General features: G+C 47.8%; 1 protein-coding gene and 1 pseudogene across 1 annotated transcript in view; both read right to left on the reverse strand.

The window, feature by feature from the left end:
- Positions 1-3,099: 3,099 nt before the first annotated feature.
- On the reverse strand, positions 3,100-13,179 carry LOC130024008 (RAD52 motif-containing protein 1-like; annotated as a pseudogene).
- A 7,416-nt stretch (positions 13,180-20,595) lies between these two features.
- Positions 20,596-21,217, reverse strand: part of LOC130034113 (leucine-rich repeat-containing protein 37A3-like) — a 54,640-nt gene continuing 54,018 nt past the window's right edge. The window contains exon 14 of the mRNA XM_056125703.1: positions 20,596-21,086. Within this exon, the coding sequence (XP_055981678.1) occupies positions 20,747-21,086 (340 nt within the window). The 3' untranslated portion in view covers positions 20,596-20,746. The remainder of the gene's footprint in view (positions 21,087-21,217) is intronic.

Consider the following 21,217-nt stretch of genomic DNA (forward strand, 5'->3'; position numbering starts at 1 on the left):
ACCCAAAGGTCCCTGATGAACAAGAACCCGCTGCTTTCTCCAGGTCCTTGCCCAATGTCCTTAAATTAGCTCTCTGTCTCTAATCCCAGCGACCAATGGCTCCAAGATGAGATACAACAATTTTCATAGACTTTCCTCTACGGAAACCTTTTTGGATCATTCTTAGTCAGTTATTTATAGCAAGCAATACAAAATAAATGTTTTAAAATTTTTTATTAGTGAAACACCATGAGGTACAGTTGTAGACTTAGAAATTTTTGTGCTTGAGTTTCAGTTATACAGTGATCGAGTACCCATCCCTCCACCCGTGCCCACTTTCCACCACCACTGATGCCACTATACCTCCCACCCCCCATCCCCTTGCATCCCACACTGCCTCTGTGGCAGGGCATTCCCTTTTGTTCTCTCTCTCCTTTTGGGTTTTGTGGTTTGCAAAACAGGCATTGAGTGGCAAACATGTTCGGTCTGTAGTCTACTTTCAGCATGCATGTCCCATCCTGGGAGGATCCTCTCAATACCCTTTCTTTGGTGCTCCCTTCTCTATCTGAGCTGCCATTTCCCCTAGCATGTGCGGCTGGCCTCCATGCCATGGAGTAAACCTCCTGGTACTTATCTCGGCTCTTCTTGGGTGTTAGTCTCCTATTTTGTTACTTTATGTTCCCCAGATGAATGCCTATTTTGGGGAAATCTCGGGCAGTGGTGGGAAAACTCAAAATAAAGGTGGTGGAAAGGGGTCATGGTGGTGGAATTGGAGTTGAAATATTAGGTAAAGGTAAAGGCCCTCCCGTTGTTCGTTGATTTGCTCGAGCAGGCCCAGTAACGTCTCCATTGGAGACTTTGTTGTTACTGCATTTGGCATATTATATACGTCACGGGGAGCTTGCTAGGCTCTGCCGTGCGGGCGAGATACTCTCAGTGGGATACTGGGCTGGAGTGATAGCACAGAGGAGTTGAAATATTGAGTGTAATTAAATACTGTGAAAAACTCTTTGAGAAAAAGAAAGAAACAAAACTTGCACTGTGCACTCTTCAATAGAGACTTGTGCTTCTGGGACCCAGTGGGGGTCGATGGTAGGGACTTAGCGCCAAGCCCTGTCCACTATGGGCAGGGCGGCCACAGTATCCCCACCCCCAGCAGCCCCACCCCACGGACAAGCCCCATTTGAAAAAGCATGGGCGCGTTCTGCGCAGGCACAGTGACATGTGGCAAATTTAAGTTTTCTGGGGAAATCATAAAGGTTAGTGGTTTTGAAATCGCTCCAACTGAACTTGGAAGGCGTATATCATATGTCAGATCTTCAACCTGATCTTCAGGTTGTTCTATAGCTCTTGATGGAATCATACTCCTAGGATGCAAAGCCAGAGGCAGACTCTCATCTAGGGTGGAAACCAAAGTCCTAGAAAACTTACCAGGGCAGTACTTGTTAAAACCTTAAAGAACCCAGAGTTCGCCAGGGGCTGAAGGGTAGGGGGTGATACGGTGGCAGGATCAGGGAAGGTGAAAGCCAGGGCTTAGGGGGCCCTGGGGGGCCTTGGGGGACCGGGGGTCAGGTGGACTGGGGGTAGGACTCTCCCCCGGAGTGGAACTCACTGCACCAGCAGCCAAAGTGGTTGCCAAGTTAGGAGACAAGAGGATAGGGAGTATTTTCCAGTACATTTTCAAGCCTGAGTCCAGGCAAGAAGGGCCGAGCATCCTCTTCCAGAGGAACTAAGTTCCAATAACTTCATCAGCACGATGAATGTCAACTGAATCCTCTCTCTGGTTTTCAGGGGAAAGAATTAACTGGAGGAGTTTGGAAATCCAGCAGGACCCAGGCTTTCCTTCTTCCCCCAAGGCACCAAACACATCCAATCAGGTCCTCTACCCCACCCCCCTTGCCTCCCCTCCCACTCTTGCCACCCAACAGGACTGGGACTGTCCACTCGTTTGGGCGGAGCCCTGAGGGTGGGGGAGGAACAGCTTGTCCCCAGACCTGGAATACTAGACTATGGGCTGGGCGGGCCACGGTAGCCCCGCCCCCAGCTGCCCCACCCCTTGGGCGAGCCCCCTCTGAAAAAGCGCGGGCGCATTCTGGGCAGGCGCAGTGATATGGGGCAAATTTAAGTTTTCCGGGGAAATCATAAAGGTTAGGGGTTTTGAAATCGTTCCAACTGGACTTGGAAGGCGTATTTCATATGTCAGATCTTCAACCTGATCTTCAGGTTGTTCTATCGCTCTTGGTGGAATCATACTCCTAGGATGCAAAGCCAGAGGCAGACTCTCATCTAGGGTGGAAACCAAAGTCCTAGAAAACTTACCAGGGCAGTACTTGTTAAAACCTTAAAGAACCCAGAGTTCACCAGGGGCTGAAGGGTAGGGGGTGATACAGTGGCAGGATCAGGGGAAGGTGAAAGGGGAAATAATGTAGGTGAAAAGTTTGGAAATCGTTCCACCTGGACGTGGAGGACGTATATCAGGTGATATACGTAGATCTTCCGGTTGGTCGAGACCTGTGGGTGGACTTCTCATTCTAGGATGGAAAGCCACAGGTTTGGAAATCCGGGGCCGAAGGGTAGGGGATGATTCAGCGGCAGGATCAGGGGAAGGTGAAAGCCAGGGATTGGGGGGCCCTGGGGGGCTGGGGGCCAGGGGGACTGGGGGTAGGACTCTCCCCCGGAGAGGAGCGCCCTGTATATGGGTAGAGAAGAAAATAATTGTTAATATTTTCATTGCCACATCCATGGCTAAGGAAGTGTCCTGAGCCTGAGGATTAAGGCAGCTGGGCGCTGCCCGTGCATGCCCTTATCAACCACGCCCTTGGCAACCACAGGCCCTTGGCAACCGCAGAACCCACCCCCTCAGCATCTTTATGAGCCTTTAAGAGGCCTTTACTGGATCTGGGCAAAGCAGGCTCCTCAAAGCCAGCAGGACCCAGGCTTTCCTTCTTCCCCCAAGGCACCAAACACATCCAATCAGGTCCTCTACCCCACCCCCCTTGCCTCCCCTCCCACTCTTGCCACCCAACAGGACTGGGACTGCCCACTCGTTTGGGCGGAGCCCCGAGGGTGGGGGAGGAGCAGCTTGTCCCCAGACAAGGAACACTGGTGAAGTCAACAGCACTAATCCAGCTGTGGTGGTCTTGGTGCTTCCTCCTCACCACTGAAATCCAAGAGACATTCTTCCTCCCCTTGGCCATCCTGCTTCCAAGAAAGGCAGTTGACCTGCAATAGGAGCACTACTTCGCATGGGTGGGGGTTCACAAATGTTGTCATTTCCTTTAAGCTCTTAGTCTCTCTGATTATTTATCACTCTCCTAGACAGGGGATAGCACGGAATCAGGGACACAACATTTTCTGAAGCAGGGCTCTGGGGCCAGAAACAGTTGATTCTGGGAGACCGTTCTTAAACTGAATGAACAGCCATATGCGCTCCTTTACACCGGCCTGGGGAAATCCCCCTTTCTTGCATGGAACTCAACATAAATTCATGGAGAAAAAGGAGCAAGCTCCTTTCTAGAGGGCTGCCCTTCTAGCACTCGGAGGGAACACTTAAGATGTTCACGTCAGAAAGTGACAAGGCTCTCTTGCAATACTGTAACTAGCACCCATTTTACTTTTTTCACAGTCCTTCTTCTCATCCATATCAGTTCTTATTATCTCACACTTCCAGAATATAAATTCCATGAGAAGGGGCTTCTTCCCACTCTCTAGTTGAGTAGAGAGCCCCGAATGGAGTTGGTTCCAAGAGTAGCCTCATTTAGGGATGGATGTTAGTTTTCTGAATTCTTTGGCATTAGTACGAAATGTCTTCTCACCTTTCTTAGTAAGGTGGACATTGTTGTCTCTTTGGGGGCCACACCTGGAGGTGTTTGACGCTGTACCTGACAGTGCTCAGGAGGCCATGCAGTGGTAGGTATCAAACCCAGGTCTCCCTCATCACAGTCCATGCTCCAGCCTGATGAACTATGTCTCAGGCTCCTAAGCTAAGTCTTTTAAGACCCAATTGTAGGTGTTGGAAGTTTTCTTGGTGGGTTTGATTTAAACTATTTAAAAAAGTTCTTTGCAGGACTAGATCAATAGTTCAAGAGATTGAGCACATGCTTTGCACAAGAAAGATTTGAATTTGATCCCTACCATCACCTGGTCCCTCGAGCACTTCGACAAGTGATTATAACAAAGAGCCAGGCTGGGTAATTCCTGAGCGCTACCAAGTGTGAATCCCGCTACCTTACCCACAAATAAAATTTATTTTACAAAGGAAAAAAACAGATTTTCAACAAGAGGAACAGAATCACCTTTTCTCTCTTTATCTTCCCCTAACTCCCTAACTTTGGAAACAACTTTTCTGACTTTGAGCCATGTTAATTACATATATCCAACTCCAAATTTGTTCCCAATGATATTAAACACATTTTGCCGCCCCCCCCCCCACCATCCCTAGAATACACACATAGTGTATTCATATGTTCTCCTGGAAATTAACAAGTTAATTCCAAATTTGGAATACTGTGCAATTGTTGAACAGAAAGGTTCTTTCATAAAATAGTTCATACGAGATATATATGAGATGCTGAGCTCTAGGTATGATATCATACTTGGAAAAAATGTAACTTTTCAAATGCTGTAGCATAATGACAATTAAGGCCCCACGTTCCTAGATCCTGTTTAAGTGGAGTTCAAAAAGGCATTTTTTTCTGCGTCTGGACCCCGCACTGGGTTACTGGCATCCGGCCACCCCAGGGGGGGAAGGGTGCTGTCCCTCCATCTGCTCCCCCCAGAAGGCTTGGTGGCCGCCATCTTCCAGACGCCATTGGAGAGTCAGGTTTGGGCCTTCAGTGAGGAGACACATGGGGCCTCACAGGATGGGGGTGGAGCTGGCCCTTTCCTCCCCACCCCAGCGAGACCCCGAGTCACCTCCCACGAACGGCCTCTCTAGCTCCTGATGAAGCTGCTTAATGGCCATGATCCCAGAGACTCAGGAACAAATCTCGGAACCCAGCAGGTATTGGCAGAAATCCCTCCAGATTTAATTGTTAAAATTTTGGAATTTCAAAATTGTGCAGCTACTGCTGTGGCTGTGCGACGTCATATGTTATTCAGAACCAGCAATAGAAAAAATGTTGTCTACGGTTGCCTTTTAGGCAGATATGAGTGTTGGAGTAAAATCCCAAATAATAGTGGTAGGTCTGGTGTCAAAATATTGAATGTAATCAAAGTAGAGAGAGAGTAATGTAGAAATCATCTGCCCCACAGGTAGGGGGAGGGTGTGGGATGGGGTATACTGGGGTTTTTGGTGGTGGAGGTACGGGTGTTTCATTGTATGACCGAGACTTAAACCCGAAAGCTTTGTAACTGCTCTCATGGTGATTCAATAAATGAAATTATAAAAAATGAAAAAGAGTAAGGTGGAGTTCATGCCCAATTTAAACAGCGTAATCAGTGGCTGCTATTTATATAGCAGTACTCCTACATTAAAAAAAAGAAAAGGTATTTCTCTGACAGAACTCAGAGGGCACTCAGAACTCTCCATTTTTCAAATAAGAGCCAGGACTTCAGGGAAACTTCAGAAATTCTCTGAAGTAAAGTTTGAGAGTTTCATATTTTTCTGGGAATGCTAGAATCGCCTACACATGCTAAACACTTCTAAAATCTGCTCATTATTTTGAATTGCTGCCATTCTGTATGTGTCATCCTTGAGTTTTTCTTTCGCGTACTTGAACTAAATCATGTAGTTGTTCGGTTCTGGCATCAGTGAGCTCCTCAAAAGGCCGATATTCTACAGCTACTTTACCACTTTCTGAAATAAAGTTAACAAGGATCAATTCAAACTTATTGGCTAAAATGTTCTCTCTATGAAGGTAGTACACAGTGATAGTGAGTGTGTACTTCCTTTATACATCCAATAATTTTATTTCTAAAGCATAAAATAAGACCATTTTCCTTGTCAATGCAGACATTAAGTTTGGTTCCTTTTGCTTCTCTGTTCTGAGGCCATTCTCAAAGGTGCTCAGGGATTATACCCACTTAGTACTTGGAGTCATTCCTGGCAATGCAGTGCTGAGCTGGAACTGAAACCTGCTTCCTGCATGCCAAGAATGTGCTCAGCCTGTTGAGCTATCTCTCCAACCCACTGCTTCTTTCATTTCTTTTTATTTGGGGTTTGCAGATCCTACCCTCTGGTACTCAGCGACTGTTCCTGGCTCTGTGCTCCCTGATGGTACTAGAGGGGACCATATGCCGTGCCAGGGATATGCAAGGCTCTGGTACCATCTTCCTAACCCCCTAACCCCCTATTGGTTCTTAAAAGTTATTATAGTTGATAGAAATTTTGCCAGATGACCACAGAAGTCTCTTTTGCTAGAAGAATTGCCCAGACTGCAAGGCTGAAGTCAACCCAGGATCTACTCGTGTAATAAATAAGGTCTGTGACAACGGAAAATTTCTGTCTCTAAGACTGCAGGGCTATAAAGCAAGGAAAGCAATACTGTTTGTGGACTCTCTACTGATTATTCAGTTTCCTTTGGGCACAGCCGGAAATATTCATAGGACTATAAAATTCCATAAGAGGAGAAAATTTAAAAATCTTAAATAGGGGGCTGGAGCAATAGCACAGCGGGTAGGGCGTTTGCATTGAATGTGGCTGACCCGGGTTTGATTCCCAGCATCCCATAGGATCCCCCAAGCACCGCCAGCAGAATCACTGTGAAGGTTCACAACACATAGTTGGTTGTTAAATAGACTCACACTCAATCTGTCAGTGCTGAAAACCAACCCCGAAGTGATTCCTGTTAAGTTTCCTCTTAGTAGGAAAACAGTAGCAATAATTAGAATATTTCGTCCTTTACTAAATTCTAGGCAAGTCTTTTTAAACATTTATTTTTATTATTTAATGTTTTTCTTATTTTTTGTTTTTGTGGGTGACACCCAACGATGCAGGGTTTCCTCCTGGCTCTGCGCTCAGGAACCACTCCTGGCGGTGCTAGGGGACCATGTGGGATGCTGGGAATCGAACTCAGGTCAGCTGCATGCAAGGCAAACACCCCACCCACTGTGCTATCACTCCAGCCCCTTTCTTTCTTTCTCTTTTTATTGAATCGCTGTGAGATAGAGTTACAGACTTACAAACGTTCGTGATTATGTTTCAGTCATACAATGATTGAGTACCCATCCCTCCACCAGTGCCCATTCTCCACCACCAGTCTTCCCAGTATCCCTCCCACGACTCCCTCCACCGCCCCTACCCTCCCCCCGCCCCCCCTGATGGCAGGCCTATTCCCTTTTAATCTCTCTCTTCATTTGGGGGTTGTGGTTTGCAATATAGGCATTAAGTGGCCATCATGTCCCGCCTGTAGTCTACCTGCAGCACACATCTCTTATTCCGAATGGGCCCTCCAAGCATCCCTTACTTGGTGGTCCCTTCTCTATCTGAGCTGCCTTTTCCCCCAGCATGTGAGGCTGGCTTCCAAGCCGTGGAGCAATCCTCCTGGTCCCTATCTCTACTATCCTTGGGTGTTAGTCTCCCATTCTGTTACTTTATATTCCGCAAATGAGTGCAGTTCTAGGTAAGTGTTAAGTATTTACTTTTACAATATAAGATAAGCTAAATTAAAAGTATATTTTTTTTCAGAAAATTGCAGCTTAAAGGGGCTGGAGCAATAGCACAGCAGGGAGGGTGTTTGCCTTGCACACGGCTGACCTGGGTTCGATTCCCAGCATCCCATGTGGACCCCGAGCTCCGACAAGGATAATTTCTGAGTGCAGAGGCAGGAGTAACCCCTCAGCATCCCTGGGTGTGACCCAAAACGCAAATGAAAGAAAAGACAATTGCGGCTTAGAAATACCTTCACATATCTGTCTAGAGACCTACAGTTGCATTTTCTAAATGAGACAGAGGGCCAGAGTACTATTACAATGGGTCGAATATTCGCTCTGCATGCAGACAACACAGATTTAGTCCCTGGCACCCCATGTGGTTCCCCGAGTCCTACTAGAAGTGGTTCCTGAGCACATAGCCAGGAGGAAGCCCTAAGCATCAGCAGGTGTGGCCCAGAAACCAAGAAAAGAAAAAAGAGAAAAAAATGGAGGATAGAGCTAGTACTTAAACAGAGGAGTCTGAAGTTTACAGCCACTATACTCTTCTGCTTTACTGACAAACAATTGAGAAAGAGGAATTGGATCAAATACTCTCTCTACAGTCTAAACTACTCTACGTTTATACATTGGGGGTAATATTTGCTGTAATTATTTTTCACAGATTCCACAAAGGACAAATTTGAGACTACTCTGTAAAGCATCTAGTAAACAAAGGAATAGGAAGTACTTATATTTCCATTATTTTCAATATAATTGACTTCTCAAAATCAATTTATTTGCTCGTCAAGTAAGAAAGCTGCAGTACTTCAAAGAAAACCAACAAAGTCTTACCTAAACCACAATGAGCAGTTTCTGAAATGCATCTGACACGGTCTTTTGAATAGCAAACTTCTGAGTCCTCTTCCTTTTCATAAGGAAAGGTAATGGTCCGACATCCAACCAAAACAAATAGATTTACTACGCCAATCTTTCTCATTGATTTTTATGAAGTCTAAAAAGAGAACTGGGCCTGGAGCTCTAGTACAGAGGCTAGGGCGTTTGCCTTATATGCGGCTGACCCGGGTTCGAGCCCCCGAATCTCATATGGTCCTCCCAGCACTGCCAGAAGTAATTTCTGAATGCAGAACCAGGAATAACCCCTGAGCATCGCTGGGTATAACCCCAAAAATAAAAAAGTTAAAAAAAAATAAAAAATCAAAAAGAGCACTACATCATGATCTTAATGAGTAAGGGAAGGCACCACACAAGGCTATGTCTTGAAGGCTCTGTGCTAAGTATATTCTGTCAGGGCTATTACCATACATTTTTGCTATCTGATCAATTCTGGACATTCGTAAACAGGTAAACTAGAAGGGAGAAATTAGTCAAGATCAGTGCACAAATCTCACACTGATTATGTATTTCAAATGGGCAAACCTACAGACTACTCTAGGAACTTGACATACCTCACACCACTAATATTCCAAGAGCAGCAAACCACATTTGATGGGGTTTAAAATAGAAGGCTACCAATCATAGAGGGAAATATATTTTTACAGAAGTGTGTATTATACACACACACACACACACACACACACACACACACACGTGCAGCTCACCCATTAACAACATGTCAATAATCTCTTATTTAAGGGCTTAATGGTCCCTAGGGCAAATAGAACAATCAATGGTCCCTGGGGGAAATAGAACAATCTTCACACACTTTCCTCTAAGGAAACATTTGTGGAGCATTTTCAGCAGTTGATTCAGAACACACAATACAAAATAAATTGTTTCCGTTCTGCTTGGGGCAGGGGTTCGGGTTCAGGATGGAAACACACAAAATATGGTGGTAGTAAGGTGTAATGGTCGTGGGATTGGCTATTGAATATTAAATGTAATCAAATATGTTTTTATAAAAATAAAAAAATTACTTTATAATAATCACTGTATCATTGTCATCCTGTTGTTTGTCGATTTCTTCGAGTGGGCGCCAGTAACGTCTCTATTCCTCCCAGTCCTGAGATTTTAGCAGCTTCTTCCAATGATTGGAGCTCTTTTAGGATCAGGGAAATGAGACTTGTTGTCATTACTGTTTTGGGCATATCGAATAGGCCACAGGGATTTTCCCAGGCTCTGCCTGTGTGGGCGGCATACAGTCGGTAGCTTGCCGGGCTCTCCGAGACGCAAATATTTATATATTTCTCTCTATGGTTTGTTGCCTACTGTCTGAACCCCATCAAATATGATGTGGCAATTATGGAAAATGGTTAGGAAGTGTCTTATAATGTGAAAGTGGCCTGGCCTGGAGAGTGGCGGCAGTTGGGTAGTGGAGATCAGCTGCCGGGCAGGGTCCCTGGGGATGGGAAGGACCGTCACCCGCCCCTCTCTGGCGTGCCCCGAGTGAAAACGGTCTGTCATGGAGTCCTTTACTTTGCAAAAATTATAGTGTTCAAAGCAGACCCGAGCCACCTGGATACCGCAGCTACGAGTAACCAAATTGAATAACTGTGGTAATTCTAGAGGTAATACATGCAGATGGGCACTGACCCCCTTCCCAGGGGATGCGCACATTTCTCAGATCAGAGCCAAACCGGTCAGCCTCCCCTTGGTTCTGGCCACGAGGCAGGTGCAAGGGGCTTTGGTGATGGTGACTAGATAACCTCGGGCAGATGGCACGCCCGCACCCCCCATGGGGAGTGACAACCCATTCGAATGTCTGCCCTATCACCTATCAATTTCAGGAGCTTGAGAAAGGTTTGCTAGTACCAAGGATGAGCTGGTCTCATTAAGATTCACCTACCAGAGTCTGTTCCAGTTCTTTCACTAACAGCCCTGCCTTTGATTTAATACCCTAAGCCTAAGTACCAGAGATTCGGGGGGAAAAACATTTTTATTAGTGTATTTCATTATCAAAATGAAGATTTTGGTGAGATAATGGACAATTACACAGGATCTATACTTGAAAAATTTCTTTGGAACAAAGAAGACTGTTACCCCCAAATAGGAGAAACAGTATTCCCATCCCTATATCACTAAGGTTCTTGGTAGGAAGACAGCTCTAAAATTGTGAAGTGTCCCCGGGTCCTGTGGCCCCACCAAAAAAAATGATTCTGTTAGTTACTACCTAAGATTTAAACAAGTATTGTTAAAAACATCTGCCCAAGGCTTTAGCAGCTTAGCAAGGAGAGGGATGTTTCTGATGTATCTGAAAATATGATGAGAGAGAGAGAGAGAGAGAAAGAGAATGAATGAATGAATTCTTACCCACACCCCCATTCCAGTCCCCACAGAGACCTTCCAGTTTATCCAAAGTCTCCTCGGCTCTGCTCTTGTTAAAGGACGACAAAACCACCTCTAAAGCACAGAAGATCTTCACACTTTGCGTCTGAAGTGGTGCCACAATATCTTCATTTTCCCTTTCTTCAAGTTCAGAAAGATCCTGAAGCTGTTAAGATTTAGATTGAAGGTCCTTCTGAACATCTCAATGTAGATTTTAAAATGTTTAATTAGAAATAAAAATAAAACGCCAGCAATCCTTGCCAACCGTTGAAGTAACCTGTGACTTCAACGTTAAGCAAAACTTCCCATGAACTACAACAGCCAAGCACATAAGGAGCACACAAGCGTTGTAGAATATGGACACCACCGTCAACTCACTGAGACCTTATAGATTCTGGGGTGTGACCGGTGGTCCAACACTTTCACTTAGACGACTCTCATCTATCAGGTCTGTAGGTTCTCTGGGCCAGCTGGGGTAACACCCCACACAGCTGGGATTCGTGCAATACTCAGGACAAAACCCAGGGCCTTGAACACGGTGGGCACAAGTTCCGCACTTGAACTCTCTCTCCGCTTCCTACCTTGACAATCCTTTTAGACCATCCATTGAAACCAAAATATTAGTTTGCCAGTTCCTGGCACTGGGAGCTGTTTAGGGCAAGTGTAGAATGTCGAACTGCTTTATGTCTGCTGAGACGAACCTAAACACATAAGAGAGATACTCGAGACTAGGAACGACTTCCCACAGAGATCTAATTCAGCCCACCCAAGACTTCTCAGTACAAGTTTCAAAAAGTGGCCGTGAAGAGCAAATCAAACAAACTTTGCTGGTTGCTGTAGTTTCAGAGCCATACTCAGCAGTAATCAGTTACTCCTAGCTCTGTGCTCCGAGATCACTCCAGGTGGTGGTTGGAGGAATCATATGTGCGGCTGGGGATAGAACCAGGTTGGCAGCAAGCAAGGTCAGCCCATTAACTCCTGACCTATTTCTTTGGTCCTTAAACAGTTTAGGCATTAAGTTCATAGGAAGCACTAATACTTATTATTCTCAAGCCGTGGTACTTTTCTGCATTATTTCCAAAATCTCTGATTAATCTGAGGGTGTCCCTGACTTCTGGTGGTAAGTGAAACTATAAGCCGTAAGATCTGCAAGATTGTAGATAAGCAAAAGAAGTAAATTGCTTCAGAGATTCTATCTAGCAGCTCCTGTCTGTAACGATAACCTGAAAGATAGGTAAGAGACCTGCCACCAAAGCAAGACCTCATCTACAGCACTCCCCTCTGCAAATTATTAGCCCTGCTAGAGGAGACTACAGTTTCGTTTATTATTTTTGTTATGCCATTTTATAAGCAACTATCATCTGCATAAGAGCTTCCTAATAAAATAAAAACATACCTCTGTTATTAGATCTCTAAATACATTACTGTGGAATTCTTACATCATTAGTTCTTAAATGACAATTTCAACTTTCAGCCAGGATGTACTATGTGAACATATTAATAAAAATTCAAATGCAAGGGTGGAGAGATAGTCCAATGGGTAAGGCATTTTTGCCTTGAAAATGGCCAATCTGGGTTCAACACCCAGTACCCCATATAGTGCCACCAAGCCTAGCAGGAGTGATCCCTGAGTGCAGAGTCAGAAGAAAGCCTTGAGCATTGCAAAACAAAAAAGAACAGCCATTCAAATACAAATAAAAGCAGAGCAATATTAATTATTGATTTGTCTCATGTGCCTATCACTATTACCAGTTTATAAACACCTTCAGTGCTCAAAGGATCCATATTGTATCCTTTCCTCATTCTCTGAAGCGAGAAAAGTTTGTTACTCACAAAGGCTTGATAGTTAGTTGGTTGAGAGAATAAATCAAGGAATGAGGAAAGAGAACAAAATTCGTTTCCCCAAGTTCAAGCTGCCTGAGGAGAGAGACCAATGAACACTGATCGTTGAATGGTTACACCACAGGCTAGCCTGTACCTGTAGTGACCGCAGCTTTGTCAACTTTGAAACTTAAGAAGGGTTCTGAGGCCCTGGAGAGTAGTTTTTACCTTAACTTTGTAAGAGTTCGTTGTTGGTTTTTTTTTTTTTTTTTTGCTGGTAACTGTGAAGAAATTCTCTGATGACTTGTGTCTTTCCTTCATTTTACATTCAGATTCGCTTTACTTTTCTGTATTACAGGAGGCCCAAAATAGACAAGAACTATGGGTGCTCTCCAAGGTATAAAAGAACCTCTCATGGAAATGGATAACTTTCAGAGGGAAGGTAGTAATCCCAGCCTGTGCATGAGATGATCTAACTAGAGTACCACCTTCACAACTACATACTGATTTGTAGGATGTTGCCATTATCACTATACTGGTAATGAATCTTATGCTATAAAAATCTCAACACCGCATTTATGAAACGCATCTTCCTCCCTCCTGGGGTGCCCTCACTCATGCAAGGTCTACGCTCTGCCACTGAGTCACATCCCTGTTCCTACGAAATGGTCTTAATAGCCAGTGAGAGAAAGGGGTGGGGGGAGTACCACTCATCAATTACAATGGATATGGCACTGTAGCACTGTCCTCCGTTGTCCATAGATTTGCTTGAGCGGGCACCAGTAACGTGTCACAACAAATTGTGAGACTTGTTACTGTTTTTGGCATATCGAATACGTCACGGGTAGTTTGCCAGGCTTTGGAGGCCAGGGTGCACGCAAAGGGAAGGAAGTTTTCAGTGGGAAATGGGAACTGAGGGTGGGCATTGGGAACGGTTGGCTGAAGACAGAGCCATGACGCTGGCCGCAACTCCCTCCAGCTGGCAGGACTGTCAAACGCACACGTAGACCCCCGCAGAGCCCAGAGGAGCCTGGGAACTGGGCCCTGACCCTTCCAGCTAGTCTTACTGCAACCAGCCTGGGCATTTCTATAGCAGACAGCCCTGGGGGAGCAGCTGCGTGCTGCCCGGATACGAGGGGACACTGTGCAAGGCAAGGGGAAGCTGGTGGGTGGGGTGGGTAGCTGCCAGTGTAAGGTGACCCGGCCCAGCAATGCTTCCCGCGGCCCCGACCCCCGCCAAGTTCCGACCCGTCCTCAGCAGAGGGGACTGGAAGAGCGTCTGCAGGTCGCAGGCCAGTTGGGCTGCGTGGGCGGCGCGCGCCGAATAAAAGGTGACCACGACATCGAACCCCCCTCTGGGCGGCCACAGCCTTGGGGAAGACTCGCACCGCAATCAGAAGGCAAAGCAGAAGGCTGAGGACAGAGAATGCTGCGGGGCACCGCGGTCACCCACCGCACAGACCCGCGACCGAGGCCCAGGCTCCCCGCACACCCCCACCCTCGCGCGGGGGCCACATCCCCAGCATTGTGCACTCTGCAAGCCGGGCTGCAGCAGCGTCGCAAGGGTCCCGGGGTCCAGCACGAGAAACTGTCGCGGCTGCTGACAGCCACAGGGTCCTTGGCACACGGCAGGACGCGGGCCCACGGCGGGAAGTCTGGGCTCGCGGGGCGCCTTTCCCGGAGCACCCGGCCTGCCCTCCGGACCAGCTCACAGGCAATGCTATGCAGCCGGGCGCGGGGCCAGGGCTCAGCTCCCGCACCTGTAGGGTTTTGAAAGGTATCGCCTCACTGTGCCTGCGCTCTCCAGGCTCCCGTGGCACTGCGCCTGTGCAGAATGCGCCCGCGCCTTTCCAGGGGGTCTCGCCCCAGGGGTGGGGCTGCTGGGGGCGGGGCACTGTGGCCCGCCCAGCCCATAGTGGATGAGGCTTAGTGCTAAGTCCCCACCTTCGACCACTGCTGGGTTCCAGCAGCACAAGTCTCTCTTGAAGATTCCAGAGTGCTAGTTTTGTTTCTTTCTTTTTCTCAAAGAGTTTTTCACAGTATTTAATTACACTCAATATTTCAACACCAATTCCACCACCATGACCCCTTTCCACCACCTTTATTGTGAGTTTTCCCACCACTGCCCGAGATTTCCCCAAAATATGCATTCATCTGGGGAACATAAAGTAACAGAATAGGAGACTGACACCCAAGAAGAGCCGAGATAAGTACCAGGAGGTCTACTCCATGGCTTGGAGGCCAGCTGCACATGCTAGGGGAAATGGCAGCTCAGAAAGAGAAGGGAGCACCAAAGAAAGGGTGTTGGGAGGATCCTCCCAGGATGGGACATGCATGCTGAAAGTAGACCATAGACCGAACATGTTTGCCACTCAATGCCTCTTTTGCAAACCACAACACCCAAAAGGAGAGAGAGAACAAAAGGGAATGCCCTGCCACAGAGGCAGGGTGGGATGCGAGGAGATGGGGGGTGGGAGGTATAGTGGCATCAGTGGTGGTGGAAAATCGGCACGGGTGGAGGGATGGGTACTCGATCACTGTATAACTGAAACCCAAGCACAAATATTTCGAAGTCTACAACTATGGTGTTTCACTAATAAAAATTTTTTAAAAAATGTATTTTGTATTGCTTGCTATAAATAACTAAGAATGATCCAAAAAGGTTTCCATAAAGGAAAGTGTATGAAAATTGTTGTATCTCATCTCGGAGCCATTGGTCGCCGGGATTAGAGACAGAGAGCTAATTTAAGGACACTGGGCAAGGACCTGGAGAAAGCAGCGGGTTCTTGTTCATCAGGGACCTTTGGGTAGCAGACAGAGAGCACCACCTAGTGAAACTGGAAAACGAGGAGCGCTGACCTTGTGGAAGAGGCAGATCATAAAAATTTTTGTCAGTGCTAGGCCCGCCTGAACGGGTATTTGATCATTGTATAATTGAAACCCAAGCACAAAATTTGTAAGTCTACGACTGTACCTCATGGTGTCTCACTAATTAAAAAAAAAAAAAAACAATTTCCTTCCTCCCCACCCCAATCCCGACCCCACAGGATACTGGACTATTATGAAGGTGAGTTTGTGGGGCCAGGATGATGTCGGAGCTGAGATCAGGGCAGAAACTGGGGAATCGAGTTGATTCAAGTAGTGGTTCCAACATGGGAGCTCGTGGTGCCCAAGAGTCTATTCTTAGCTTCCCTGTAGCTATTTGGTGGAGCAACGGCCTGGGAGGCAAGCAGGTCCTACCCATCTGTAATGTTAGTGTCAGGGACTAGAGCAACAGTACGGTGGGCAGAGCGTTTGCCTTGTATGTGGCCGACCCGGGTTAGATTCCCAGCACCCCATAGGGTCCCCCAAGCACCATCAGGAGTAATTCCTGAGTGCAGAGCCAGAAATAACCCCTGTGACTCAAAAGGGGAAAAAAATGTTAGTGTCAGATGGAATTGTGTTCTTTTGGGGCCACACCCGGTGATGCTCAAACTGACCCCTGGCTTTATGCTCAGGCATCACTGAACCCCTGGAAGGGGCAGGGGACCATTTATGCATCTGGGAATTGAACTCAGGTCAGCAAAGTCAGGACAGCACCAAATCCCATCTGTGATATTTTGCCTGGTCCTTGAAAAAAGAATAATATATTCAGGGGTCAGAGCGATAGGACAACAGGTAGAGTATTTGCCTTGCATGCAGATGACCAGGTTCAATCCCTAGCATCTCATATGGTCCACTGAGGACCACCAGGAGTAATTCCTGAGTGCAGAGGTAGGAGAAACCCCTGGGCATTACCAGGTTCCCCCCCCACACACAAACCCCTCAAAAAATAAAGGATAATATAACCAATGTTCTTCTTTTCTAAGAAAAAAATTGGTTCCTTTAATCAAGTGTGACCTTTCTACAACGCTAATAATTGTTTTATGAAAAGGAAGATATTTTTATTTATCCCCTGTAGTCTTAAAGTTGTTTTAAAAGTGGAAAATCTTTGCTCATGGTCTTAATTGTATTGTTGTTGTTTTTATCTGTTCTGGAAATCTACAAGTCTAGAAACTACCACATCATCATTTCTCATTTTCTGGCTGCTGTAGAGAAAACTCGAAGTAGGAGCGTGAGGGATTCAAGGCGCACCCCAGTTTTATCAGGACTGATGCGTGTTACACGCAGGACATGCGTCCATCTGTCCCTTTTCTGAAAATTGCCCTGGATTGTCCTTAAATGGGTTTATTCCATACCGGCATCTCCAAAGAAAATGGAATCAACAGTGGGAGAGTGCTTGCCTTGCATGTGACTGACCTGAGTTCGGTCCCCAGCATCCCATTTGGTCTCCTGAGCACTGCCAGGAGTGAGTCCTGAGTGCACAGTCAAGAGGAACCCCCGAACATCATCAGGTGTGGTGCAAAAACAAACAAACAAAAATCCTGGCTAAGAAAGATAGGAGAGAGGGTAAGGTGCTTGACTTCCATGTGGTCAACCCAACTCTGATCCTTGGAATAGTATGTAAAATATAAAGAAAAATGTCTTTTTAAAAAGTCATCCCTAATCATTAATGTTCTGCCTTTTGTTTGATGACTGGGAGTGTATCCCCAGCACTCCAACGGGTCACTCTTGAGCAAGATATTCTGGAATAGCCCCAGACACTTGGGTGTGGTCCCAAATACCTCTCCCCGAAACAAAAGAACGACATAGATTCTATCCAGGACTTTTGAAAGATGATCTGAACTCTAGTCCATTCTTCCAAGCAGCCTGAAATCATTGGCATTCTGACACGCTTCCTCCGCCCACCACTATTTTCTATGCCTCCGTACCAGATCATTAAGCTGCACCCAAGCTTTCTCTCTCCACAAAACACAACTGGCTGTGGATAAGTTACTGGAGGCTGATATTGTTTCAGGCCAGTAATTACAGCGTCCATTGCCTCTCCCATTCCCTGTGAAGCTGTTCGCACGGTCTCCACTTCACGATGAACATGTTGCGGACAACAGGTTTTATCTTCCTTCTAGTACCCTGAGTGCTCCGCTTGCAGTAGGCACTCAAATTCGATCAGGAAAATGTGATCACTTTCTCCGTACAAGGAGCACTTTAATAAGCCCCCAAATATAGAAACGTCATCGGGGTCTCCTTGGTTTTACGAATGACAGTCAGGAACTAGGGGCCTGGAATTGCATGGGAACGAGGAAGCAGCCCTTGGAAACCCTTTAGTCCCGAGGCTCTGGTTCCATTTGATTTCTGAAGGGCAAGGGAAGAAAGTGACACAGAATGAAAGCAAAGGACAAAGTGGAGAATCCCCAAGTGAGGAGAGAGACAAGTTCTGGAAAACTCCACAGAAGGCCAGCTTCCCCCCCACCCCCCCGCCCCGCCCCTACCTCATTCCAGGTGACAGCCTGTGAAGCAGGGAAAGAGTGGTCGGCCCTCACAGTGCAGCTTCCACCTCACCCTGAGGAGACAAGACACTGGTTCTGGCTTCATCACTCCCTGGGTCCCCTTTGTGGCTCTCTGCTCTGGCCTCCTGTGGCCCTTCCCATGCTCCCTTTCAACTGCCCTCATCTGTGGCCTTTGCTCTTGCCCCATTCGGCTGCTTCCACATTTGCAAACAGTTTTCTCCCATGACAGGAATGGGCCAAGAGTTGCTCAATAAAAATGTTGCCCCCCCCGGCCCTACAGACGTTGGGGTTTTTGGGTTCCATCTGGCTGGCTCTGCACTTAGGAATTACTCCTGCTGGGCTCAGGGGACCATAAAGAATGCCAGGAAGGGGGAGGGGCAGAAGAAGATCAGAACCCTAGTCAGCTGCATGCCAAGCAAGCTCCTGACCCACTGTGGCTCCTCCTCCTCCCGGCCTTCTGTATCTTTTTGAGGAACTCTGCACCCTTTCCCATCCCCGGCAGCTGTGCACAGGGGCCGTTTCTCCAGACCTGCTTGGACTCCTGTGGCTCCAGCTGACCCTCTGTCCCCAGGCCCACCACCGACCAGTGGGAAACACTACACCACTAGGCCACCGTGATGGTGATGGGTGCGTCTGTACTGAGCTTGTACAGAAATTTTCTTTTCCTCCCCTGCGACATCTGGATATGCTCAGAAGTTACTCAAAGATGTGGGGTGCTGAGGATCAAACCTGGTTGGGTGCTGCAAGGCAACACCGACCCGCTATGCTACAGCTCTGGCCAAACTTTGTATGCCCTGGGCCGTGTTTTTACTTTCCTGATGGCACCGCAGGAACTGACAACGTTTTGAGGATGACCACCTGAACTAGCCTGGTTTTGGTCTCTGTGCCACTGTCCTCAGCAACTGCGAAACTGACTCTGTTCTTTAGGAACTTTCAAAGCTGAATTTATCGTGGATCTGGGCCACAATCAGTGGAGTTCAGGGCTTACTCCTGGCTCTGAGTGTAGGGATCACTCTTGGCAGGGCGCGAGGCATCATATGTTGTGTTGGGGATTGAACCCGGGTCAGTTGGACACAAGGCAAGTGCAAGCGGCGTTACTACTCATTATACTGTTGCTGCAGTCCTGTCACCTCAGTTTTTTCATGCCACTTCACACTCTGAGCTCACTCGTGCATGTGTCTTAAAGGGTCCACCTCTGATCTTTGGCATGGGGGCCTCTGGCAAGCCCAGCATTGTCTGTTCAAGAGATCCTGAGCATTTGGGCCCTACATGTACAATGTGAGCTGCGGATGGCCAGGCCCGGCCCCTTCCCTGCCATGACTGTCTCTCCTGTCACCAGCGACTCACGCGCTGGCTGGGTTTGATCCCCAGCACCACACAAATCCAGAGAGGGACAGGGCAGGTGTCTCCAGTTGGCGAGAAAGGGAAGTGAAGACACACATCATCAGAGGAGCCTCCGGAGAGCTCATCCCACTACACACAGCTGCAGGAGGAGAAAACCAGTCCTGGCACCTCAGGACTTCCTGGCATCTCTGAGGAGTCCAGTCTCAAGGAGGGGGATCTGGGAGGCACCTTAAGGAGCCTGAAGGAATGAGACTCAAAGAAGCGGCACAGAGATGATGGGTTCTCCTTGGGTCCGTATCCACAGCTGTGAAATAACCACCTCTCTGCTGTCCGGTCAAGAGAATGTGGAGGGAATGTGCACCTACCACGCATGGGACAAGTGTGTGTGCTGCTCTGATGTCACAGTTCCTTGGGTCCAGGAGTGTCCCAAATGGTCAAAATTCAGTGATCGGGCATGCGCAGAAAGAAGAAACAAATTCGATGGCTCCTGTACCCACCCTGGCAGTAGCCTCCCCAGGACTCCTTATCCACTCCCCTAACTACAAGACTAATCGCCAAGTGCTCCCGAGTGGGTGGTTGTTGGGGCTGAGCAGCAAACAGTCCTAGCTGGGGGAGCACAGGGTGACAGGCCTTAACATGTGCAGGGAAAACTCACACAGCATTCTGCGACCACACGGTGGCACTCTCCACTTTCCCAGGCCAGCACCAGGAAGGAAGGGCTGGTTCCCGCCCCTGCAGTGGAGGGAGTGACTGAGGCACCAGCACTCACCTTCAGGGACTTGGCTGATGCCTACCAGGCGGGTGGCCAGCCCAGGGAATCCAACCCCAGTGCCAGACACACAAACCCCAGGACCATCCAGGGGAAGAGAAGGTGAGGAGAAACCCTGGCCACGCAGCAGGGGCGGCCCCTCACACTAGCTCACCACTGAATCCCCCCCAGGGGGGCGCAGTTCAGACACCCCCCTTAAGTGCCATGTCCCCCAAGCTACTGACCACCGAGCGCCCAAAGTGCCAGGCTACGCGCCCGCGTCTACATTTGGCTACTGCGGGCGGTGAGGGCACTTGGCAGGGGACCACACGGGGAGCCTCCCTTCCTCCCATCCCATCCATTCCTCGCGGACCTCATCCCCACCTCTGGGAAGGATTCTAGTCATGCATTTCCTGCCAACAGCCTTAATTGGTTACATGATCGATGAACTCTCGTGTTAATTTGAAAGCCCATCACTGCTCTTATGCATGTATGTATTTAACATACGAAAAAGAAGAATTTTACAGCAACTGCCAAGAGGCTCTTCAGACAATAAAATGTCCAGGTGGTATGAAGCAGGAGGTGTTCACTGTAGGGCCTCTAACACCACGGCTGCCTGTGATGACTTCTTTTGTTACTCATCCGTTTGATCTGAAATCTCCGGGGATGACAGGATCTCCTGGGATCTGAAGATCTGCTGCACATGAGGGGTCTGCAGAGCCTTGACGGACTGTCGTGCTGCGACGGGCTGTGAAGACCCGATGGAGTGTGGTGACTCTGCGTTCTGTGGTTCTAGGGAGCCATGTGGAGGCTCGCTGGTCTGTCGTGCCAGGGGGACAATTGGTGGTGGGGAGCGCTGTGGTGCCTGTGTCCCCTGTGCTCCCTGGGTCTTGGGAGTCTTGGCTGTCTTGGTCTCCTTGGCTGCTTTCTCCTCAGGAGTCCGTGCTGCTCTCTTCATGACTTCCCTGGGCTCCCTGGAACAAGAAGAATACAGTCAGCTCTTGAAAGGGACGTGCCCCGTCTTCATCACTTCCTGACTTCAGGAAGGTATTGGAGCTGTTGCCATGGTTTACCCTGCGTCTTTATTGAAAATCTCATCCTCGTC

Source organism: Sorex fumeus, unplaced genomic scaffold, assembly GCF_029834395.1.
Source record: "Sorex fumeus unplaced genomic scaffold, SorFum_2.1 ptg000001l, whole genome shotgun sequence".
Classification (NCBI taxonomy): domain Eukaryota; kingdom Metazoa; phylum Chordata; class Mammalia; order Eulipotyphla; family Soricidae; genus Sorex; species Sorex fumeus.